This window comes from Apium graveolens, chromosome 1 (genome assembly GCF_009905375.1).
Source record: "Apium graveolens cultivar Ventura chromosome 1, ASM990537v1, whole genome shotgun sequence".
Classification (NCBI taxonomy): Eukaryota; Viridiplantae; Streptophyta; class Magnoliopsida; order Apiales; family Apiaceae; genus Apium; species Apium graveolens.
In genome coordinates, this window is record NC_133647.1 from 202,737,046 (window position 1) to 202,758,566 (window position 21,521).

General features: G+C 32.2%; 2 protein-coding genes and 1 pseudogene across 2 annotated transcripts; 1 reads left to right on the forward strand and 2 right to left on the reverse strand.

Moving 5' to 3' along the window:
* Positions 1–5,140: 5,140 nt before the first annotated feature.
* Positions 5,141–7,392, reverse strand: LOC141724425 (protein RGF1 INDUCIBLE TRANSCRIPTION FACTOR 1). Its single transcript, XM_074526583.1, has 4 exons — positions 7,245–7,392; positions 6,628–6,906; positions 5,901–6,056; positions 5,141–5,770 (listed from the first exon to the last, which is right to left on the reverse strand). Exons 1-4 carry the CDS (start codon positions 7,245–7,247, stop codon positions 5,519–5,521), a joined length of 690 nt encoding a protein of 229 aa, XP_074382684.1. The 5' UTR covers positions 7,248–7,392; the 3' UTR covers positions 5,141–5,518.
* Positions 7,393–8,874: 1,482 nt separating this feature from the next.
* Positions 8,875–16,973, reverse strand: LOC141678937 (protein POLLEN DEFECTIVE IN GUIDANCE 1-like). The gene is made up of 11 exons (XM_074485396.1): positions 15,836–16,973; positions 15,247–15,398; positions 14,692–14,795; positions 14,334–14,422; positions 14,111–14,184; positions 13,053–13,203; positions 12,795–12,962; positions 12,324–12,421; positions 12,074–12,196; positions 11,408–11,476; positions 8,875–9,458 (listed from the first exon to the last, which is right to left on the reverse strand). The coding sequence occupies exons 1-11, from the start codon at positions 16,863–16,865 to the stop codon at positions 9,258–9,260; spliced, it is 2,259 nt and encodes a 752-aa protein (XP_074341497.1). The 5' UTR covers positions 16,866–16,973; the 3' UTR covers positions 8,875–9,257.
* A 2,029-nt stretch (positions 16,974–19,002) lies between these two features.
* On the forward strand, positions 19,003–20,417 carry LOC141724435 (CENP-B homolog protein 2-like; annotated as a pseudogene).
* Positions 20,418–21,521: the final 1,104 nt, after the last annotated feature.

Consider the following 21,521-nt stretch of genomic DNA (forward strand, 5'->3'; position numbering starts at 1 on the left):
AGTTAACAGAAGAAATAATATTATTATTCAGATTCCCCAAAACGGGTTCAACATTAATAACAAATAAACCATTTGACTAGTAACCCTTGTCAAAAAATGTACCAGTATGAATAAGAACTACTTTATTACACTTGAAAGAAATTTCAAAACCACTAGAAACTAAACAGCTTCCACTTATTATATTTCTACGCATGTCGGAAATATGATGCACTCTAGTCAGAGATAGAATACGTCCTGAAGGGAACTTCAGATCCACGTTTCCAACTCCATATACTTGAGCAGCATTAGCATTCCCCATCTTCACAGTCAAGCTATGAATCTGTTGATAAGATACAAGTAAGCTAATATCAGCACAAATATGCACATTAGCTCTAGTATCTATCAACCAATCATTTGACATATGGGTAGAAAATATTACAGGGTTGTAGGATACATACCGGTCTACGTCGATTTCAGAAGCCGTAGCCTCACCAACGACCATGTTCGTTACGGGCCTACTTGCGGTTCTACGCACAGCATTCGCTTGCGCCACCACCTCGGTTTTCTTTGATTTATTTGTAGGGCAGTCCTTACTCCAGTGCTCAACTTGCCCACAAGACCAAAACGGTTTGTTTGCCTTTGGTTTCTTGGCCTTGTCATTGTCACTCTTAGGTTTATTACTATTAACTTTCTTAGCAACAACCTTCCTTTTCTGTCCTACAGTTGCTACGTTTACCTTCGAGGTACCGTGCTCAGTTGGCATCACATGTCTCTGTTTGGACTTGTGTTGTTCTTGGACCGAGATGTCCAGCATAAGGTTGGTCCAGGTGATCTCTCCTTTCTGTTTTTTCAGGGAGAGAGTGAAATCTTCCCAAGACTTCGGGAGCTTTTCAATCACGCTCATAACCTTGAACTTCTCAGGGAGGTCCATTCCAGACTCCTTCAAAGCATGCACTATCATCTCGAACTCATGCACTTGCTCAGTCATGGACTTATTGTCCACCAGCTTGAATTCAAGGAACCTAGCCACAGAATACTTTTCCAGACCTTGTGAGTCAGTATTATGTGTCCGGTCCAGCTTCTCCCATAAGAGTTTTGCGGAGTAAGCATCAGAAGAATAAACATCAAACAAAGTGTTTGTTAGAGCAGCCAAAATGGCCGCCCTAGCCACCTCATCTTTCTCAGCCCACTTCGCAAAGGCCTTAACCGTGTCAGCCTTTTCTTGATCTACAATCGGTTTCTCATACTCCAAAACTGACCACAAACCCTTTATAGTCAACCACAATTTCATCCTTTTCTGCCAGCGAGAAAAGCCAATGCCACCATTGAATTTCTCCGGTAAACCAGTTAATTCAATAACTTGTGGAAAACTATAAGTGGTCCAATCAATGACCCCAACAGTTGCACCAGAACTACCAAAAACGGGAATCTCAGTTTCGCTAACCATTATGCTAAATAATATATAACTAATTATCTCTTCAAGAATGTTGGAAATATTCACTATTACAGCCACATAGAGGCAGTTATATATCATATTTAACAAGTCAAAACCAAGATAGCAATTAACGAAATAAAACATGTAGGTAAACAACATGCATATCAGTAACTGTAAGAACGAAGAAAGAACAGAAAGTGTACCAGCAACCATAGCTTTAACACAGTGAAAAGAAACAGAAAAGCGGTGGTAGCCAACAGGTACAATGCAACAAGAAAATAATCAGCTGAGTCGTCAGGTCTTGCTCGAAGCCCTGAATGCTCTTGAAGAGATAATTGCCCCCACCTGTTGCGTTGGGTTGCTTGCAATGCCTCCTACAGGATAAAATAACTCAAGACTTGATGTTCACAACAACAACAAATCCAACTCCGATTAGCACCTTAGTCGCTGGAAAAAATCAGCAGCTCACAAAATAGTGTTTGGGAGAGAAGAGAAAGCAGAGAGAAGAAGAGAATGTAGGTGTGGTATATTTTCATCAACAACTTAGGCCTCTATTTATAGTAGAGGCTAAGTGTAACTGACCACCCTAACATTAATAGACTTTAAGAGACTTTAATATCAGAAATCAAAACTGCTCATTTAATACATAAATCAAAACTACTGATTTTGAATTTAAATAAATTATAACAGCAAACATTTATCTCACACATTATATCAGATTTAATTTTAATTTGAATATATTACCAGTTACAAAGTTATATATCAAATGTCCAGATTCAATGAATCTGACTAAGCTCACTTACAAAGTGACTCGGGCAGCCCAAACTGATAAATAAATTCTAATTAAAATATTAAATCACAAATAAATAAAATCCTCGTCCAGGTCACCTCGCGTACGCGAGATGCCAAGACATTCACCCAAATAGCCCTTCGACCTGGTCACAAGTCCACATCAACAACAAATCCAACTCCGACTAGCACCTCAGTCGCCGAAAAAATTAGCAACTCACAGAATAGTGTTTGGGAGAGAAGCGAAAGCAAAGAGAATAAGAGAATGTAAGTGTGGTATATTTTCATCAACAACTTAGGCCTTTATTTTTAGTAGAGTTTAAGTGTAACTGAACACCCTGACATTAATAAACTTTAATATCAGAAATCAAAACTGCTCATTTAATACATAACTGATTTTGAATTTAAATAAACTGTAACATCGAGCATTTATCTCACACATTATATCAGATTTAAATTTTAATTTAAATATAGTATCAGTTACAAAGTTATATATCAAATGTGCAGGTTCAATGAATCTGACTAATCTCACTTACAAAGTGACTCCCAAACTGATAAATAAATTCTAATTAAAATATTAAATCACAAATAAATTAAATCCTCGCCCAGATCGCTTCGCGTACGCGAGACACCAAGACGAATCTCAAATCGCCCTTCGACCTGGTCCGGTGCGTGGCAGGGCAGCGGCACGCGCGTGTGCGCGAAGCACACAAGAACACAATGCACCATCACACAACTTACACTACCATGTGTGTGATACTATATAAAGCTAACACCCCCTTTATTTATTTTCAATGCGGGACAAAAGACATTCTCTATTTTTTTAAACTCTTTCAAGCTAATTTGAACTCTAATTCTGTATGGATTTCATTAAAAAAAATTCTTAAAACCATACATGATAGTTTAAATTCACATATCATAGAACAACTTCCAATTATTAGATTTTAGGATTATCATCAAGAATATAATAAAACTTATGATCTAAAATCCATTTTTCTAACAATAACACCGTTATAACTCTTAAAACGTATCATGTTTGCTCGACTTTAGAATTTAAACCTCGTTTAGTTGCATAAACCAAATTATTGAGCTCAGACTCCATGGAATAACTGCATACCTGCAGAGAATGAAGTTGCTTTCCGGGGAAGAAATAGCAGAAAACAAACAAGTACGAGAGCACATGTACAACACATGTAAAATTCTGAAGATGCAAATAAGAATGAGCATCTAGGATGTTATCTATGAATTTACTTTAGGCGGCTTTTGTGTCTGCCACCTTGATAATACACTCACAAACTTTTAATAAAAGCCACCATTTTGAATTTACATTGGCTTAATGCATGGGATTAGGAGGTCCCCAACTAAACCAACTACTGCCATAACAGACAAATCAAGGCTCCATCACGGTCTCCATCTGACAAAGATTGCGACAAACTTCTTTTCGCACCACTCCCATTCATAAACAAATCTATACTCTTTATTAAAAAACTAAATCATGTATAATTTGGTGTTAAAATACCAAATTTGGTAATTACCAGACATAACTTGACTTCTATTCTTAATAAATTTTGTTTTAATACAAATAGATTTCTATTTTTTGTAAATTTTATTTTCTTTTTAGTTAATATTCATCCAATCGTCTATTTACTTTATAAAATAAAAATATTTTTTAAACGAATTGTAAATTATATTAACAATTTATTAAGTTACATTAAATTAAGTAAAATAACTTAGAATTATTTTTAATTTTAGAAAAATTACAAACTACTAAGTAAATTACTAACACGAATTGACTTATATTCTATGTAAACTTTATTTATTTATAAATTATATTAAAAATTTATTAAATTACGTTAAATTAAGTAAAATAATATGTATTTACTTTTATTTTGAAAAACTACTAACTACAAAATAAATTATTAACACGAACTGACTTCTATTAAACTTTATTTTTTATAGTATTATTTTAAAAATAATTAAGTAATAGCAAATGACTTTAGTAACATTTATTAATTTTTAAACTGAAAATTATTGATTTAACAATTGTATTTGTTACTGTCCATCACAACGTTTATTTAATTTAAATTAAAAAACATATTTTAACAGTAACAAATTTATGGGACGTATTTAGATTATATTAAGTAATATTAAATTAAATTTAATAACATTTATTTACTTTTAATTTATAAATTAATTTTTATCGATAATTAAATAATATTAAATAAACTATATTGAAAAGACTAATTATAAGATAAGTATCAAATTATATTAATTAATATTAAATTATCTAAAAAACAAATATTTGGTTTATAAGATAGAAATACAATTCGTTTCACAAAAATAAAACTAATATGTTAAATTTCTATATCAAGTAAAACAATGCAAAATTATAATTATAGCGGAAAATTTCATAACTGATTCGATTCTTTTTAACCACATAACTATTTTTACAAGTACCAATTTAATATTGATATTGATATATTAATTTTAATTCATGTTTTGCACGGATTATGAATAATTCTTTACAAATATTAATTCGATATTTTTAGTCTCATAGGCGTGTATCGCACGGATTATCAACTATCTTTACAAATAAGGAAACCATGTTTAGGTACTAAATCTTGTACTCACTAGAAAATTATACAACTATTTTTAAAATTTTATGTAATAAAATCTAACTGCAAAAATTAACTTCTACTCTGCGTAAATTTTATTTCCCTTCAATTTTTATTTGTTGCTGAAGCGTCGCTTTATTTAAAATGATCATATTAGTAAGTTAACATGTCAAATTTATATAAGTAAATAATTAGGTGTATGTTATAGGGTGAAATTTTAGAATTACACTTAATTTCAAAAGGGTTAGAACACGTTTTATCTTAAGAATAGCGAGAATAATAGTTCGATTCTACAATAATTAGACTCGATGAAGAATGATAATCAAACTCAACCATCAAGATTTTATTAATATGATATGATTGTAGCAGTACAATTTTTTTGTATGAATGGAACAAAAATCAAATAATACCACAAATAACAAGAATTTTGCAGCAAAATACAATAGACATATGCTGTACAATCACACTGGGGTGGGGGGCACCCTTCAACTAATCCAACTTAATCACAAAAAATGTGGCTACTTTGAGAATGAATTGACTTCATTAACCATTTTTGTTTGTATAGACTAATATATTTGTATAGAAAAAACTTACAGATTTAACTTTTGACTTATTCTTCATCTTTTGTTTCACTGTAATATACCTTAATGTGGCCAAATGTAGAAGATTGCAGTTGTAGAATATATGTCCTTTTTAGACATTAGCAGAGAGGAGCTCTTCTTGGAACACCTTTCCTCTTGTGTAATAGTTTCTTAGGCCTTGATGCTGAACTTAACCAGCTGCATTGTATTACCTCAGATGACTGATCTGTTGGGGAAAGAGATGATCGATTCTCGTCTATGTATTCGCTTTGATCACAGTTTTCCTTCCAAGACAGAGCATCGAATTCACGAAGGGGTATGGAAATCATATCTTGCTCCTTATCTTTAGACATTCTGCTGAATATGTGTACCTGAAATTTGATCATCTCAGTAGACAGTAGGTGCATCTTTTGAAGGAAATGAGATTTTATAACCTACCAATTAGGAGTTAAATTTCTGGTTACAATTAAGAAGATACGAGAAAATACACATATTTCATACCTTGCAGGCTATAGAGCAGAACTGATTAGGGAGGTCATGTATGTGCCTTCCACAACCTTCACATTCAGCACCATTCCTTAATTTTGCTGCTTTGATATCTTTCAGTTGAGGACGGGGATTCAAATGTATAGCCATTTCACCGTTGATTTTATACGTCTGCAATATAAGTTCTTGGCAGTAAATTTCAAATGAACAAACAAAGGAACTAAGTTCACTCCAAACACAGTTGATTTTGCTAGGTATATGTGTATAATCATAATAATGATGAACAAACTAATAATTAGAGCATCATTATACTAATTGTACTGCATAATCTGCTTTCAAACCATAGATGTACCATGTTATCTGTAGTACCAAAGTCGGTAGAAATGAATTGATTGTACATGAATATGACTGATACAAAACACATGCATCTTAAAACTTGCTAACCTATCAAACTAATTACTAAAGCAGAACAATAAATTTGGAGGGTAGCAGCAGGTACCATCATCTCATATTTCGTACTATGTATTTAGTTGAATAAGAAGTGTTAGAAAGTAATCCTTATTGAACTCTTATTCGATGTTAGAAATGTTTCTACTCGAATCAAATTTGAACGATGAACAACCAAACAAGTAAACTGATCACGCTAGTATGGTAACATTTTCAGTCCTACATATGGCAATTGACAATTAGATAACTGTCAAGTATGAACATAATGGTTTAGTGTTGAATTATGAGAACTCACTTGGATCTTAGAACAATCAAAAAATTTCTGAATATCTTGAAGACGGACAACATCGTGATAAACATATCTGCAGATTTGGAGACGACGATGAAAGCTGCTGCAGTAAGAACTGGTAGAGACACAGTGCTTGCAAAGACAAAGATTACAATCAATACAAAACAAATTCTTTTCATTTTTCCTAAGATCTCTGTGATCATCGCAAATGCCAAAGAACTTTACGCGCAATAAACTCCTCAACCACTCCACTTTCCTGTTCTGCAAACGTATTGCACATCCCACCTACAATTTAAATCATAATTTGATAATCATCAATTAAACAAACATGGAACTTACTTGCTTAACTCTACCATTTAAACATGATAGAAAAATTTAACACACATGTCAAATTACTCATAATTTGATTCATCAACATCAAAAAAACATATTATGGTTGCTTAACAAAAAAACACACAATTTTTCGAATTTTAAACCTACAAACCAAACCAAAACAACTTCCGATCATAAGAGTTCAGGAGAGTAAGATGTACGTAACTTATACATGACAGACTCTTGAATTAATTAAAGTAGAATATATTTTACTTAAAATGGTGACTGTAAAGAAAATAATGGATACTAACCATATTGGAGAAATGGATTGAGCTGAAACTGATGAAGAGGAGAGACTGAGGAATGAAGAAAGAAGAAATGTATGATTATATTATGTACAAAGAGGGTGGTAGATTTTGTAAAGTTGAGGAAAAAAATATGGTGAAAAGGAAAGGAGAGTACAGATAAAAATGGTGCAACAAGTAGTAACAAAATCTTTTGATAATATAGTCAACATTTTATTCCACCACACTACAACACTTTACAGACAAGGAGGCGGGACCTATGTTTAATTAGCGGCAAAAGCCATCCTTAAGATACGGACACAATTTTATATATTATGTAATTTAATATTATAATTTAACACGATAATCAGCTCATGAACAGTGACAAAATAATATTGCCACTTTTATTTTTAAACAATTTTTATGTTACTTGGCAAACTAAAGAATTTTTTTGGGATTCATTCTATCGTGTATGAATTGTATTGAAATATAATATTTATAAAAAAATAATTTATATGTTTCTAAGATGCACTATGGCATAAAAACTCAGTAAACATGTAAATATAAAATTTTAATACATTTTTAATTACGGTAGTTAGTAGTTAAATATTTTAATGATTTTTTAAGACAACAAAAAATTATATATTATAGGACCTAGTTTGTTTTGCATATCAAACTTTATTAAGTTGCCGAGAAACAAGGAAATAATTTTCATGGAGTTTGGTAGTCATATTCAACAGCCATACTTTATTTACAATCTGAAGACCTCTTGTCATATTTTTCTTGTTAAACGTTTTTCATCATTTTTCAAAGTTGAACCGAATAGGTTGGTTGCAGTTTTCAGATATGTATCATGCTCAGCCATTCATGTAGAGAAGGGATTCCAATGTTACTTTATGATGTTTTTTATTAAAATTTATTCTTTTTTCGAATTAAATATCTTTTTCAACTGAAACTCGCAAAAACGTACCACTTTCCTGACTTTAAATTTTTATTATTTTCTAAATGTTAAGCACTCGAATCATACATGTAAAACTGCATTTCATGCATTATCATGTACAATTATTTAAAATATCTATAATGTTTGCAGAATTGCTAATTTTGTCCAATAAAATAAATAAGAACAAGGAAGCTGTAACTATATAGTAAGGTAATAATTATAAATCACTTTACACTTGTACTCAAATAATCTATTGTTATTTAATGGAATAAAATCAATTATAGCAATGATAATCAGCGTAATCATTGTATTGATAGGGTAAGGTTGGGAGGGTATACAAAAACAATTTAGAATATAGATAGACAATCCATAGATTATATATACTGTACAAGTGTTAAATGATGACCAGATATCTTAATGGCCACCCAGGTAATCAGAAATTATTTCATTCTTTGCTGCTTTTCTCATCTTATGGATTTGATGGACCAGAACTTTGATATATGGTGTCCAATCAATAATAATCTTCTGTCACAACAACATTTTTGTATAATATTGAGACATAATTAGAACACTGATGGCCCTGTATATCTTTTGTATCTCAGGCCTAGTTTAACTGGTCGACATGATTTTAAATTAACAACAAAATTCAATTAAGATAAACAGAATGCATGCGCTGACCAAAGTTATGGTCCCAAAAACATATACAGCATTCCGAAATGTCATTAATGTAATATATATTTATTCTATCCATAATATATATAAGCGGATACATTTGCTATAAAGACTGTAAAATACATTGACCGGAAGGTAAACTTAATTTAAGATTAATACTATACTATTTTATCATCCCAAAAACTAGCTATAGAGATTTCTAAAGCTAGGTCCTGCATATATCGACAGGCAGTATAACATATATAACCTTGAAAACAAGAGTCACTTCAGGTTTGTAACCGGCAACTCACCATTTCCCTTCAGGAAGGCCCGGCTGCATGTTGCAGGTTTAATACCATCCCCATACTGATGGATATTTTTACAATGTGGAGCAATAAGATTTTGATCTTAAAGACTCCTCTGGAGCAAAGCAATTTCTGACAGTTCATTTAATCATTGTGCAGTTTCCGCTTCTGGCATCGTTTGACATACCAAGTTGCATGTTTTTGAAGGCCCATGCCAATCATTACTTTAAGGCTTGTTAGCATTACAAAAGTCATTGTTGATAATATGCAAATCCAAAAGAGTCTCCACAACAAGGGGCTATGAGGAAGATGAGCTGCATATATTGGACTCAATACTCTAATTACCTGAAATCAAGCAACACAGAAGAACCTCCACAAATTAATATTCAATATATACATATAACCTCTCTAGAAAAATATTTTCTTTAGGTTTAGACTCTAAACAATGTAAAATTTTCATTTTTGATGGGATAACAAAATAATACTTCCTGGAAGATCCCTCTATGAATATATGGTTCTTTTATTTTGCTAAATTTATGGTTCTTCAGATACTACAAAACAACAATTTTTCTAAATTACACATTTATTAAGGATAATTTAGTAAGATATAATTTTATTTGTTTCTTTAAATTTTTATATACAGATCTTGTTAGAACTCATCTCTAATTTTGCTCATGACATCTAAAAGCTCTGGAACTGTTGTTTTCTTGTGGTGCTATAATTTAATGAAAAAATAAATAAATTCAGATGCGATAAGTGTATCTTCTTTAACTTCATCATCAACTTTATTTTCAAGGATGATATTCATAATTTCTTATGAACTTTATTTCACATGGAATATTCAGTAGATTATTGACAGCCATAACCTATTCTTTCCTGGTAGCTTTGAGCGTAATAAATGTCAATAATTATTTACATATATTTTATTAAATGTAGAACATGGATAGGTGTAGTACATGGATAGGTTATTCAATCAATGAGATGTCTAATTATTAAAATATTTCATAGATTCTTACAGTTCACTCTTTAAATTATTATATATATTAATTTATCAATTAATTATTATCTCTTTAAGTTAATATATTCTTGAATTCCCGACAATATAACTTCAAGAGGTTTTACTGTATTAACCTTCAAGGGTCCATGGTGAACCAATGAATAGATTAGCATTTATAGTTTTGGTTGGGCTATAGGGGCACTTTGATAAAGAAGGCTATTTTCGGTATCCTTTCTTTGTTTGCTTAAAATGGATACTTTTGTATTTAAGAGGACCTAGAGTTAAAAGCCAACAAGGAAAGGCTTCTGTATGTCAGCAGATCCCCAATTAATTATAATTTCAGTATTACCACTTTACGCATTCTTCAGTAGTGTTTCTGGAGAAGAAACTTCGAAATAACTCATACAAACAGTATAGTTTATCCTTGAGAATCTATATACTAAACTATGGTCCATCCTGCATCTAGGGCCCCATTATAACATATATTTAGTATGCACATTGTTGTAGTGTATATAATCTTCGCTTTAATTTCTTCACATTTATATCTTGATGTACAATATGTATATAATTCATACTGCTTTCAGTTTACATAAAAAAAAATCTACAGTTTTCTTATTCTTCTATCCTGCATAGTCTATGTGATGCAGGACAGGTATTAAAAACAGGTAAAATGATAGATATTTGTGGATTAACCGCAGAAAATCCACGCCTAAGGTGGTCCAACCTAAGAAGAATCACTACCCCTAGGATTTCTCAACCGCAGAAAAGAGGTTTGTTAGGATCGCAACTCATAACAAGAGAGAAACAATTCCCAATTCAATAATCAATCAATTCTGCTTATAATAAAAGATTACTTTAGCTTATGTAGCCACGTACGAGTAAATCCCTAAACTTAGTCACCAAACAACAATCTTTTAATAAAGGAAACAAATCATTTCTTATACTCTATCATAATCTAGAATATTCCTAGATCTATAATATCATTTTAAAACAAATTACATTAAGTCTAATCCTAACTAATAACATAAAATATATACAAACTAATATTTTAATTCTTTGTTCCGCATCACTATGCTTGCCATATATTGTAGTATTTTTGTTCACGGTATTTCTATAAATGTACTATACAGATTCTACTTATAGCATGCAGCTATGTCAATTGTCAACTGACAAGCTTCATTTCCCGTGTAAGCCGGAAAGCTTTAATTACACGATTAATAACCAACCATTTTATTCCTGTAAGTATTCAAAGAGCAGAGCGTTTGTAGAACTCACAATAAATATAATGCAAGCTTACCACACAAGCAGGCGCCAACGGAACAAAAGTAAGGTTTCTCTTGCCGTTCTCCATTTGCAAATTTAGTCTCTGTAAATAAGCATTATGATTATAAACAACACTTGATCCAGTCATGCAGATATATATGCACAAATTATGATGTGCAGTACTTGAGGATAAGCATTATTTAGTTATGATGTCAGAGTTATAGATAACTTCGAATACGCATATTACAAAATGTGAAACAGAAAACGCCAACAGTGGACATCTGAGCAGGTCCCTCCACTTAAGCTACAATTTAATGGCTTCAACAGGGCAGAAACAAACATAGAGAAAAAATCCTATAATTTTTTCCAGAAAAAATATAATTAACTGCAAACCCAAAGAATAGGAATTTCCAAGGTAGTTTTGACATTCCATTCATATGAATTTATATAATGCTTATTTACAACTATACATATACAATTAGAAGAAATTATAGGATGAGTTTTTTTCCATATGCCACGCTACAAGTGTATATAGTAAAAGACATATTGCAGAAGAGCATTTATCGAGCATTTATCCTTTAGAAAGAAAAAAGATCAAGGATATACAAAATCAAAAGGAGAAAACAAAACTACAGTCCAGTAAAAAATGACGAAATAAACACCAAGATTAAGATACAGACAAGTGAGGGTATAAGAATACCTGTCTGCAGAGGTCTTCGAGAAATTCAGAGAATACAATGGGCTTTATGTCATTAAATTTCGCAATGAATGAATGTTTGATTACATCAATCATCACTTCACATATATAAACCATAGAAGCATTCTGAAAATTCAGGCACAAAAGAGTCAAGATTAAGATAAACATTCATTTTAACTTCATAATTTTCATTACATAATTATATAGTTTTAAATGTTTAAAGTACTTCGAGCCAGGAACAAATTAAACTCACAAATAGAAAATTCTCGAACCAAGGAGACTCTGCTTCCAGAATATTTTGAGCTAGGATGAACAATATAAAGGCTGAAATGTGGAACCTCTCTACTGAATCTGGTCACCAAAATGTGTATTCAAACCATATAAGCACATGATTTAATAAATATCTAAAAGAGGTTCCAAAATTCTATGCAGTTTTAATATAAACAATGACAGTCTATCAATTTGAAGTGCAGACGTATACATCAATATAACACTTGTAATGAAATTTGCTGGGGTAGCTCAAAATTGTGGCATCAAAATGAAGCACAAATATTGTGAATTTGTAATAGGAAATAAATCTCTATTACAACTGTGTCCCCACCCCGGAGAACAAGCACATAAAGAAAACGTTCCGATGGCAATAATGCTAAACTAGAAGGATAGGTCAATTAACCATGAAATCTTTAAAAAATTAAAGGCTAAAAATCTTGAAGAATACACGCACCATAGTAGACCATGCTTTGTACGTTATCCTTACTGAATCGCTTGAAAACATTGCTTTTAATCTCGGCAAAATTGTTAGACACCAGCAAAGCTGGCAACGCATTATTGTGAGCAACTATACAGGTTGACAAAGTAATGGCCTGAGCTAATAAGATAAACGAATGAATAAGTACAAAAGGTTAAGGAATCCTACATCAGATAGTATAAATAGAAAATTTAGCACTGGAAGGAAACATTTGATCTCAGAGCAAAAGGATATTTGATGAAGTCACAGTTAAAGCTTCGTCAGATATAAATCTCCATAACCAATATGTCCTGGATTCTGGGGAGCAATTTGCCAATCCATCTGCTGAATTGAATAAGGTCTGCAGCACATCCCCACCAAAACTTTGGCATAATTTGTCAAATATCTGTTGGGAAATATGTTAGTGAATAGGAACTGCACTCGCACATATTAACAAACATAACAGATGAGATGTTATAAGCAAACAAGTGGTACATCAATAAATAGCTAGCAGAATATTTCTGGTTGAACTATCAGCATCTCTGTTACAAATGAAGGTGCTTTTCAGGCACTTATGACTACAATTACAAGAGATAAGTATGCTTGTCATATATTACTCTCTGTGCAATGTGTGCGTGTCTGTAAAGTTTAGCATTGACGAAGTAGGAGATTCTTCTCTAATACTAAGATTTCTGTAAAAAGTCTTGAAACCTCCAGAGTAGATATTATCCAAGTAATTTAACAATTAAGCTTAAAAAATTAGCCAATATAATTAGCAGAGGAGGTATAACGACATATATTTTGAAAGTCTCTCCCTCAACAAGCAACAAGATTTCCTTAATAATATGGTTTCGAGCTAGGTGAATTGACATGAATCTTACAAAATGACCTCAACGTAGCTGCTTTCTAACACCGCATAACAATAAAAATTTCTATCAAGAAAAGTCTCTTATTTGTATCAATTGGCATAGCATCCAACAAATATCGTGATTCGTGTGTGTCAAAGGAAGAAAACAAGAAAGAGCAGTGACCAGAAAAAGGCTTGGAGCAACTTTTATATTTGGAAAATTACGTGCAATGACCAGAAAATAATAGGAGAAAATCCCTGATTATTAGATGTATCGATCATCTAACAGTTAAACTGAATGCAGCAATGGTTAATAAGACGACTGTTTCTACAAGTGCTTATTCAAAATAAATTCATCAAGTCAGAAAAGGATAATCAATTAAGTATAAATACTCACAGCAAGAATGTCCTGGCAAATTATTGATAAGTTTGAACTCATTGTCAATCACAAACTCATTTTCCTCACCTCTAGGACATTGTACACGACATAAAGTTTGATTGTTCCTTGACCACGGATCATGTGATATATTAGGCTAATATCTGTACAAAAATATTAACAAAACAGTAAATTAGTATACAGCCAATCGAGATTTAAAAAAGATCATCATGACTATACCTCCAATTAGATAAAATATAATATAACAAAAGCAGAAAGAAAAAGGGTAAAAAGCCAAACTTCCTTACAAAACCTGTTTGTTGTAAGAGAATGACACCACATATCAGCGCAATAAAACAACCAAAATCAGATAGCTCTGCTGCCGAAAGCCTCCTGAACTGCCTGCGTAAGAGTTACTAAGGGAATTAAGTAGATATACAAAATCTTGGACATAAGCACACAAAATGAATAAATGGGAAAGAAAAAGGAAGAAAGAAGCAAAGGAACAAGAAAATAAATCTCTTTCCATTTTAAATAAGTTTGGTAAGACAGGAGTGATTGATCATACACGTGTATCTCGTCCCCGGAGTAACTGAGTCGGCAATAATCTTCACATAAAAAATACCCGATAATGCTCAAGTCCAAAAACAATCACTTGAGAGACAACTAACCTTGCTTTTAGATGCTTCCAAGATGTCACGAGAAGTCGTGCGGGCATGATAGTTACCAATGATAGAAACGAATCCAAGCAGACAAAAAAGCCTACATTTATGATCTGCAAAAGCACATTTATCTTCAAATCTAACCCTAAAACTAATATAGTAATGAAATTTGTTCTTGATATACTATATTACAGTATATAGTAGCTCTGAAGGACTTGCGACATGATATGACAACAAAATGAAAGGAATGACCAGTATCTGAAGGAAAATTAAAGAGAGCTCCAAGTTAAGATAACAATGTAGAGCTAGTTTAATAAGTTGTGAATAGTGATAGATCACAAAAGAAGACGTGTAAATTTTTTTTTCAAAAACCAAACATTAAAACAAATACTTTTCTGTAACCAGAAAAAAAGATCTTTGTGACAAGTAAATAAAAAAGCCAACAAATATTTACATATATGCAGATGCATCATAAAGTGCATTAACAAAAGTGAATAAGCTAGGCATCAATAAACAACAAAAAAGAATGAATCAGTCTACTTGTTTATGATATATAGTAAGTACCAGTTCACAACGCCACGGCAAGCGGAATATTGTATCGTATACTCTTTCTCGATCTTTCTCATTGGCAGTAATTGTTGTGTTCCGTAAAGAATTACCATAGAACATTTCTTCAATAAAGTATTTCACTGGAGAGTTCTCTAAGGGCAAATTGTCTGACAAAAAGAATTAAATTTACAAGTCAAATTAATAATTAATTTGTTTCATGCTGTCAAATGTGGATTTGTTTTCACATGAATCACGATTTGGAATTGAGCATACGTAAGCCAAAACACATCACAAGTGTGACAGAACCTCTGCCACGTGAATTTAGTACTCTAGTACACAAAATAACCACAGTTCATCTAAAAACATATTATGGACAAAAAGAACATGTAACAATATCAATAATTAAAGCACACATATTGCCATATAGTTTTTCAAAAATAAAAAGATACAACCTAGCACTAATTAAGTCCCCGGGCATTTGTCCGAGATTACATAAACTACAATAATACAAATATACCAATTAATTATCGCTATATTCACATTAAAAAGTACTAATTTATCTATAATTAGGAAACGACAAATTAAAACAAGAAGCACAACTCACAATTAGGATCTTCAGCCATAAGTTTCTTCCAATCCAACCACTCCTCACTCTCCATTTTCCTCACAACATTTCCGTTAATTACCCTAACATTACCATCCGCAAACCTCTCCGCCGCTTTCACATCCTCAACAACAACCTTCTCCTCCTCTTCACCGCCATTCACACTACTCCGTTGCCTCAACTCACTGCCTTTCACATCCTCACACACAATCTTCTCCTCCTCCTTCCCTCCATTCACATTCCTCTGCCTCAATTCTCCGCCTTTCAAACTCACATACTCCGAACCACTCACACCTCCACTCACCACATCATCACCAAAACTCACATTCCTCTGCCTCAATTCTCCCTCTTTCGACCTCAAATACTCCGAACCATTAACACCTCCATTCGCCACATCACCACCACAATTCACACTCGAACTCGAATACTCCTTACTAATCACACCTCCATTGGCCACATCACCACCAAAACTCACATTCCTCTGCCTCAATTCTCCGTCTCTCGACTCTCTCGAATTCAAAATCTCTGAACTGATAACACCTTCACTCGCCATATTACCACCAAACCTCACATTCCTTTCCCTCAATTCTCCGTCTCTCGACTTCTCCAAATTCAAATTCTCCTTACTAATCACACCTCCACCAAACCTCACATTCCTCAATTCACCTCTTCTCGAGTTTTTCGAACTTAAAAACTCCAAACCACCGCCATTCGACTCTACCACACCATCAAACACAACAGTCTGCGTCACACAACTACTACTAACACTCTTACTATCAAAATCACTTATTTCCTCCGCAATTACACAATCAAGTAACGACCTTTTCCCCTTTCCGCCGCGATTCCGGCGTTTTTTCCGACGTTTCGGCGACAACGACACCGCTAAATCCGCCGATTGTGAAGGATCGGAGATAGATCTGTAGAACTCGTTGTTGTTATAATTGTTAAGAGCGATGTGATCATCGTCGTCGATGTCTTGTTCGGCAGAGAGGACTTCGAAGGAGTTGCGTCGTCGTAATCGCGACGCCATTAAAATGGATGATTGAGCTAGAGCTTGCTTAAGTTAGGGTTTGATCATAACTCAATGTTAAAACGAAGGAAAAATTAAATTTATGATTTTATTCATATTTTCCAAGTTTTTTTTAAAACAAGAAAAAGAATAAAATGTTATGAATTAAGTATAAGCCAAATATGTTTTTGGTAGGATATGATTTAATATTTAACGATATATTGGGGCGCGGTTTGTTATCCTGTACACTTGTATTGACTTAATTTATTATTAAAAAATATATAATTTAAAATATTTAAAAAAATGAAGGGTGATTTATGAAAATTTTATATAAAAAATAAGATGAGGTAGAAAATAATTAAATTAAATTATAAATATATCACTTTATCGTTATATTCATATTAATAAAATTATAATATTTATAATATGTTGAATAAAATAGTAGCTTAATAAATAATATCTTCCTGGGTAGAGAGCTTTTGAATAAAATTAGTTTTACTTAATATTTTAAAATTTTAATAATAAAATAGTAAAAATCAATATAATTATCTATTTTTTGCATTCTTTTGTTTTATCCTAAAAACCTCGGAAAGAATTGGAAGGGGGAAGGGCTCTTTGTGATATTTGATTATGTATCTAGACGCATGAGAGATTAGTTGTAAATACTGCCATAAATTGAACAGAGTTGAGTTGAGTCTTATATTAATCAATAATCTTAATCGAGTTGAGTTTGATTTTTTTTAATGAATTAAGTGAAGTCAACTACACATCAAGATTACCAGCAGTTTGGTAGATGGAATTTCAAGTTGTTAATATACATATCTTATCTTATCATTGCATATTTTTCTCCTATTACAGTAAAAATTCTATAAATTAATAATGTCGGGACCGAAGAAATTTATTAATTTAGAGAGTTATTAATTTATCAATAAATTAATAATTATTAATTTAAAGAGTTTTTAACCTATTATAATGTGCATACATCTTAGAATCAACGAACTTTGTGATTCAACGTAATTAGTAACATTGGTAAATTAACAATGACTTTTGAAGTTGTACTGTATAATTAATGTAAATAAAATTAATGAATGTGCTCAATGTATTCTCAAACAAGTTTGGCATATATAAATTACATGAACGTGTTAGAGTATTCAAAACATATCTCACAAGACGGCTTCTCATCTAAAAGGTAGGGGTGAGCAATCGGTTCGGTTAACCAAATACCGAACCAAAATAACCGAAATAATTCGGTTCGGTTACCGAACCGAAATAATTCGATTTTTAATTCGGTTATGATTTTTTATGTTATTCGGTATTTCGGTTTTTTCGATTTTTTTACCGAAATACCCGAATTACCGAAATTACCGAAATATAATAAATAATATATATTAATATATATACATAAATATATTTATTTATATATTACTTATTTTTACCTAACTCCTTTCTTTTTCTTCACTTGAATTATTAATTCCTCGTTCCCAACTTCACTTTTTCTCTCTTTTTATTTATTATATTTAATTGCTATTTTCCTAATTTAGATTTTAATGTATTAAGTTTTCATGATCATCAATTTAGTTGTTAAAATAAAAAAAACTGAACTAACTAGTAAGAATTACTTTTATTGTAATCAGGACACCACACCATAATATTCAAGTGCATGGAAGTGCAGCTAAGAGTCTAAGTTTAACTGTTGTACCATCATTAATCTTTGTTGTAATTTATTAAATATTTTATTATTAAAATTTTAATTTTTTTCCTAATTCGGTTTTTTAATTCGGTTTTTGGTTTTAACCGAAATAATTATTTCGGTTCGATAAATAACCAAAATTATTTCGGTTCACTATTCGGTTCTGATTTTTACCCTTATTCGGTATTCGGTAACCGAATTATATTTCGGTTCGGTTACCGAATAACCGAATACTCGGCCCTACTAAAAGGTGTTGCAAAATCAACTATGTCAGATCAAATACGTAAGGAGTTGTGTGTGTACAAGAGAGATAATCATGCAAGCACACAAAAAGACTTGCAGAGATGGCTTAAGGGAAAGTTTCAGTTAAAAGTTAGTCAATGAACAATATCAAACACACTTAAGCGATCAGATGAGTATCTCTCTGTTGAAATAGAGGGAAGCGCAAAGATCAAAAGACACAAACCAGCAAAATATCCTGACATGGAGAAGGTTGTTTATGAGTGGTTTCTCCAGCATCAAGAACGTGTGAATATCACAGGAGAATTAATTTTGCAGAAGGCAAGAGAAACAATGAAAATCTTGTACCCTCACGATGATTCAGATTTTAACTTCTCTATAGGATGGCTTGGGAAATTCAAGTAGCGGCATGGCATAAAGTCATTTCGTCGTTTTGGCGAGAGTGGGTATGTTAATGTACAAGACATGGAGCATAAATTGGTATCGATTCGGGAGAAAATTGATCAATTCTCTGTAAAAGATGTTTTCAATATGGATGAAACTGGGTTGTTTTATAAGCTACAAGCTGATCATTCACTGGCAACAAAACAACTTAAAGTAAGAAAACAAGATAATAACAGGCTTGCGATAGTTATTTGTTGCAATGAAGATGGCTCTAAAAAAATCCCTCTATGGATTATTGGGAAATATGCAAAGCCTCGTTGCTTCAAGAATGTCAACATGAATAGCTTGGATTGTCAGTATCGAGCTAACAAAAGAGCATGGATGACTAGTGTGCTTTTTGATGAATATGTTCGTTCACTTGACCAAATGATGCATGGTAGAAGAGTTCTGCTTGTGATGGATAATTGTCCAGCACATCCAAAAAATATTGAAGGGCTAAGAAATGTTGAATTGTTCTTCTTGCCACCCAACATGACATCAAAGATTCAACCTTGCGATGTTGGGATAATAAGGGCTTTCAAGATGCATTATCGTAGAAGGTTTTATCATAAAATATTGAAAGGTTATGAGGTAGGACAATCTGATCCAGGGAAGATAAATGTCCTTGATGCTATCAATTTGGCAATCCCATCTTGGACGAGAGATGTTCGAAAAGAAACAATAGTGAATTATTTCCGACACTATAAAATTCGTTCAGCTAGCGACGTTGCAAGAAATTTGGATGAACCCACTTTTGATGAAGAAAATCAAGACCTCGAGACTATGATCAATCAATGTGGTTATCGTAATAAGATGGATATCAACAATCTAATGAATTACCCAGGTGAAAATGAAACATGTTCTGAGGTTCAGAGTTTAGAAGATATTGTGGGTACTATCATTGAGGACAATACAAATGATGACGGCGAAGATGATACAGTGTCTTTGGAGCCTGTTACGAGAAATGAAGCTCTTATGGCGTTGAATACTCTTCACAACTTTATGATACAATACAAAAATACAACACCTGAGTTATTTGATGCAATAAGAAAAGTTAGAGATGAGCTCCAAATAGATTTGAACTTTAAAATAAAACAGACAACTATTGAATCATATTTCAATAAGGTGTAATATATTTTTTCAGTTCCTATGAATTATTAATTTATGATTTTCTTGGGACTGAAAACTATAAAGGGATTTCCCGAAAAATTATTATCTTATTATTTTATCGAGTTTTTCAATTTTTTACATTGGCCCAAGTTGGGACCGGATAAATTTATTATTTTAGATAGTTTATTAATTTAACGAGTATTAATTTAAAGAGTTTCCACTGTAGTTTGCAATGTAATTTGTGCTTCAATTTGTATCGAAAAAGTAAAAAGAATATTTGATTTCATTTTTTTACCTATTATAATATCAGAGCACTGAACTAGTTGATAATAATTTCCTCCCATATCAGTGACAATGGTTGAGATCTATCCAATCTTAACGTCACGTGAGATAATTTCTTCTGAGAAAATTTTTTGGACTCAAAATCTTTTGTAGACTCTTCCAAACAATATTTTGTAATTCTCGAACTCTTGATTCATATTTTATTCATCATTCTGATAATCTCAAAAGATGTCTTATTTCACCTTAGTTAAAGTGAGATAATTATTTGACATAAATTCGCAGCATTATTAAGACAATTGATGCAAAAAGGAAACTTAAAATTTGTTGATGGAAGCACTGTGCCATCATTTAATTTACTATTTTTGAATTATTTAAAGCGCAGTGACGATCCTGTTAGCATCTGGACTATTCATTATATTCATCCATACATGCGATCAGGTATTATATGTTCATTATACACAAATAATATGGAATAATCTCAAAATACGATAATCTCAGTATGAAAGTGTGTAAGTTAATGACTCACCACAAAAAAACAAGTTAAAAACGCCCACAGAAAATGTTGGGTTAAAATCGAACATTTCTCGTGTGATCGGTTAAACTGTTATGATGTAAAACGGCGACGATTTTATTGACATGACACATATAAAACCGATCAAAAGGAAACAATCGATTTTATATTTGACGTGTCATTACTAAAAGTGACCAAACTTGTTGGTCAGTTTTGAGTGGACCAGAAAAATGAATAAAATATTAGTGAAATTTAGAGTTTTGTATTTATTTAAGCTATATCGACGTCATTTGATACTGATATCATAAACGGCCTACTTCGACATTTGACTTCAGTCGGTGCAGACTTTGGCCAACGTAAGTCATAATCGGCCACCATTGTGTAACTATATTTATGATGATGTGGCATGATCTAAACCGTG

Bases quoted from the DNA above. Each gene is read 5' to 3' on its own strand.
- LOC141724425 (XM_074526583.1), bottom strand. The intron at 6,057-6,627 runs GTGAGTTCTCAT...CTTATATTGCAG, and splicing joins TTGATTGTTCTAAGATCCAA to ACGTATAAAATCAACGGTGA. The intron at 5,771-5,900 runs GTATGAAATATG...ATCAAATTTCAG, and splicing joins TCTGCTCTATAGCCTGCAAG to GTACACATATTCAGCAGAAT.
- LOC141678937 (XM_074485396.1), bottom strand. From the start codon at position 16,865: ATGGCGTCGCGATTACGACGACGCAACTCCTTCGAAGTCCTCTCTGCC. The intron at 14,185-14,333 runs GTTTTGTAAGGA...ATTTTTGTACAG, and splicing joins CATTCTCTTACAACAAACAG to ATATTAGCCTAATATATCAC. The intron at 12,197-12,323 runs GTGAGTTTAATT...CTGAATTTTCAG, and splicing joins GGTTCGAGAATTTTCTATTT to AATGCTTCTATGGTTTATAT.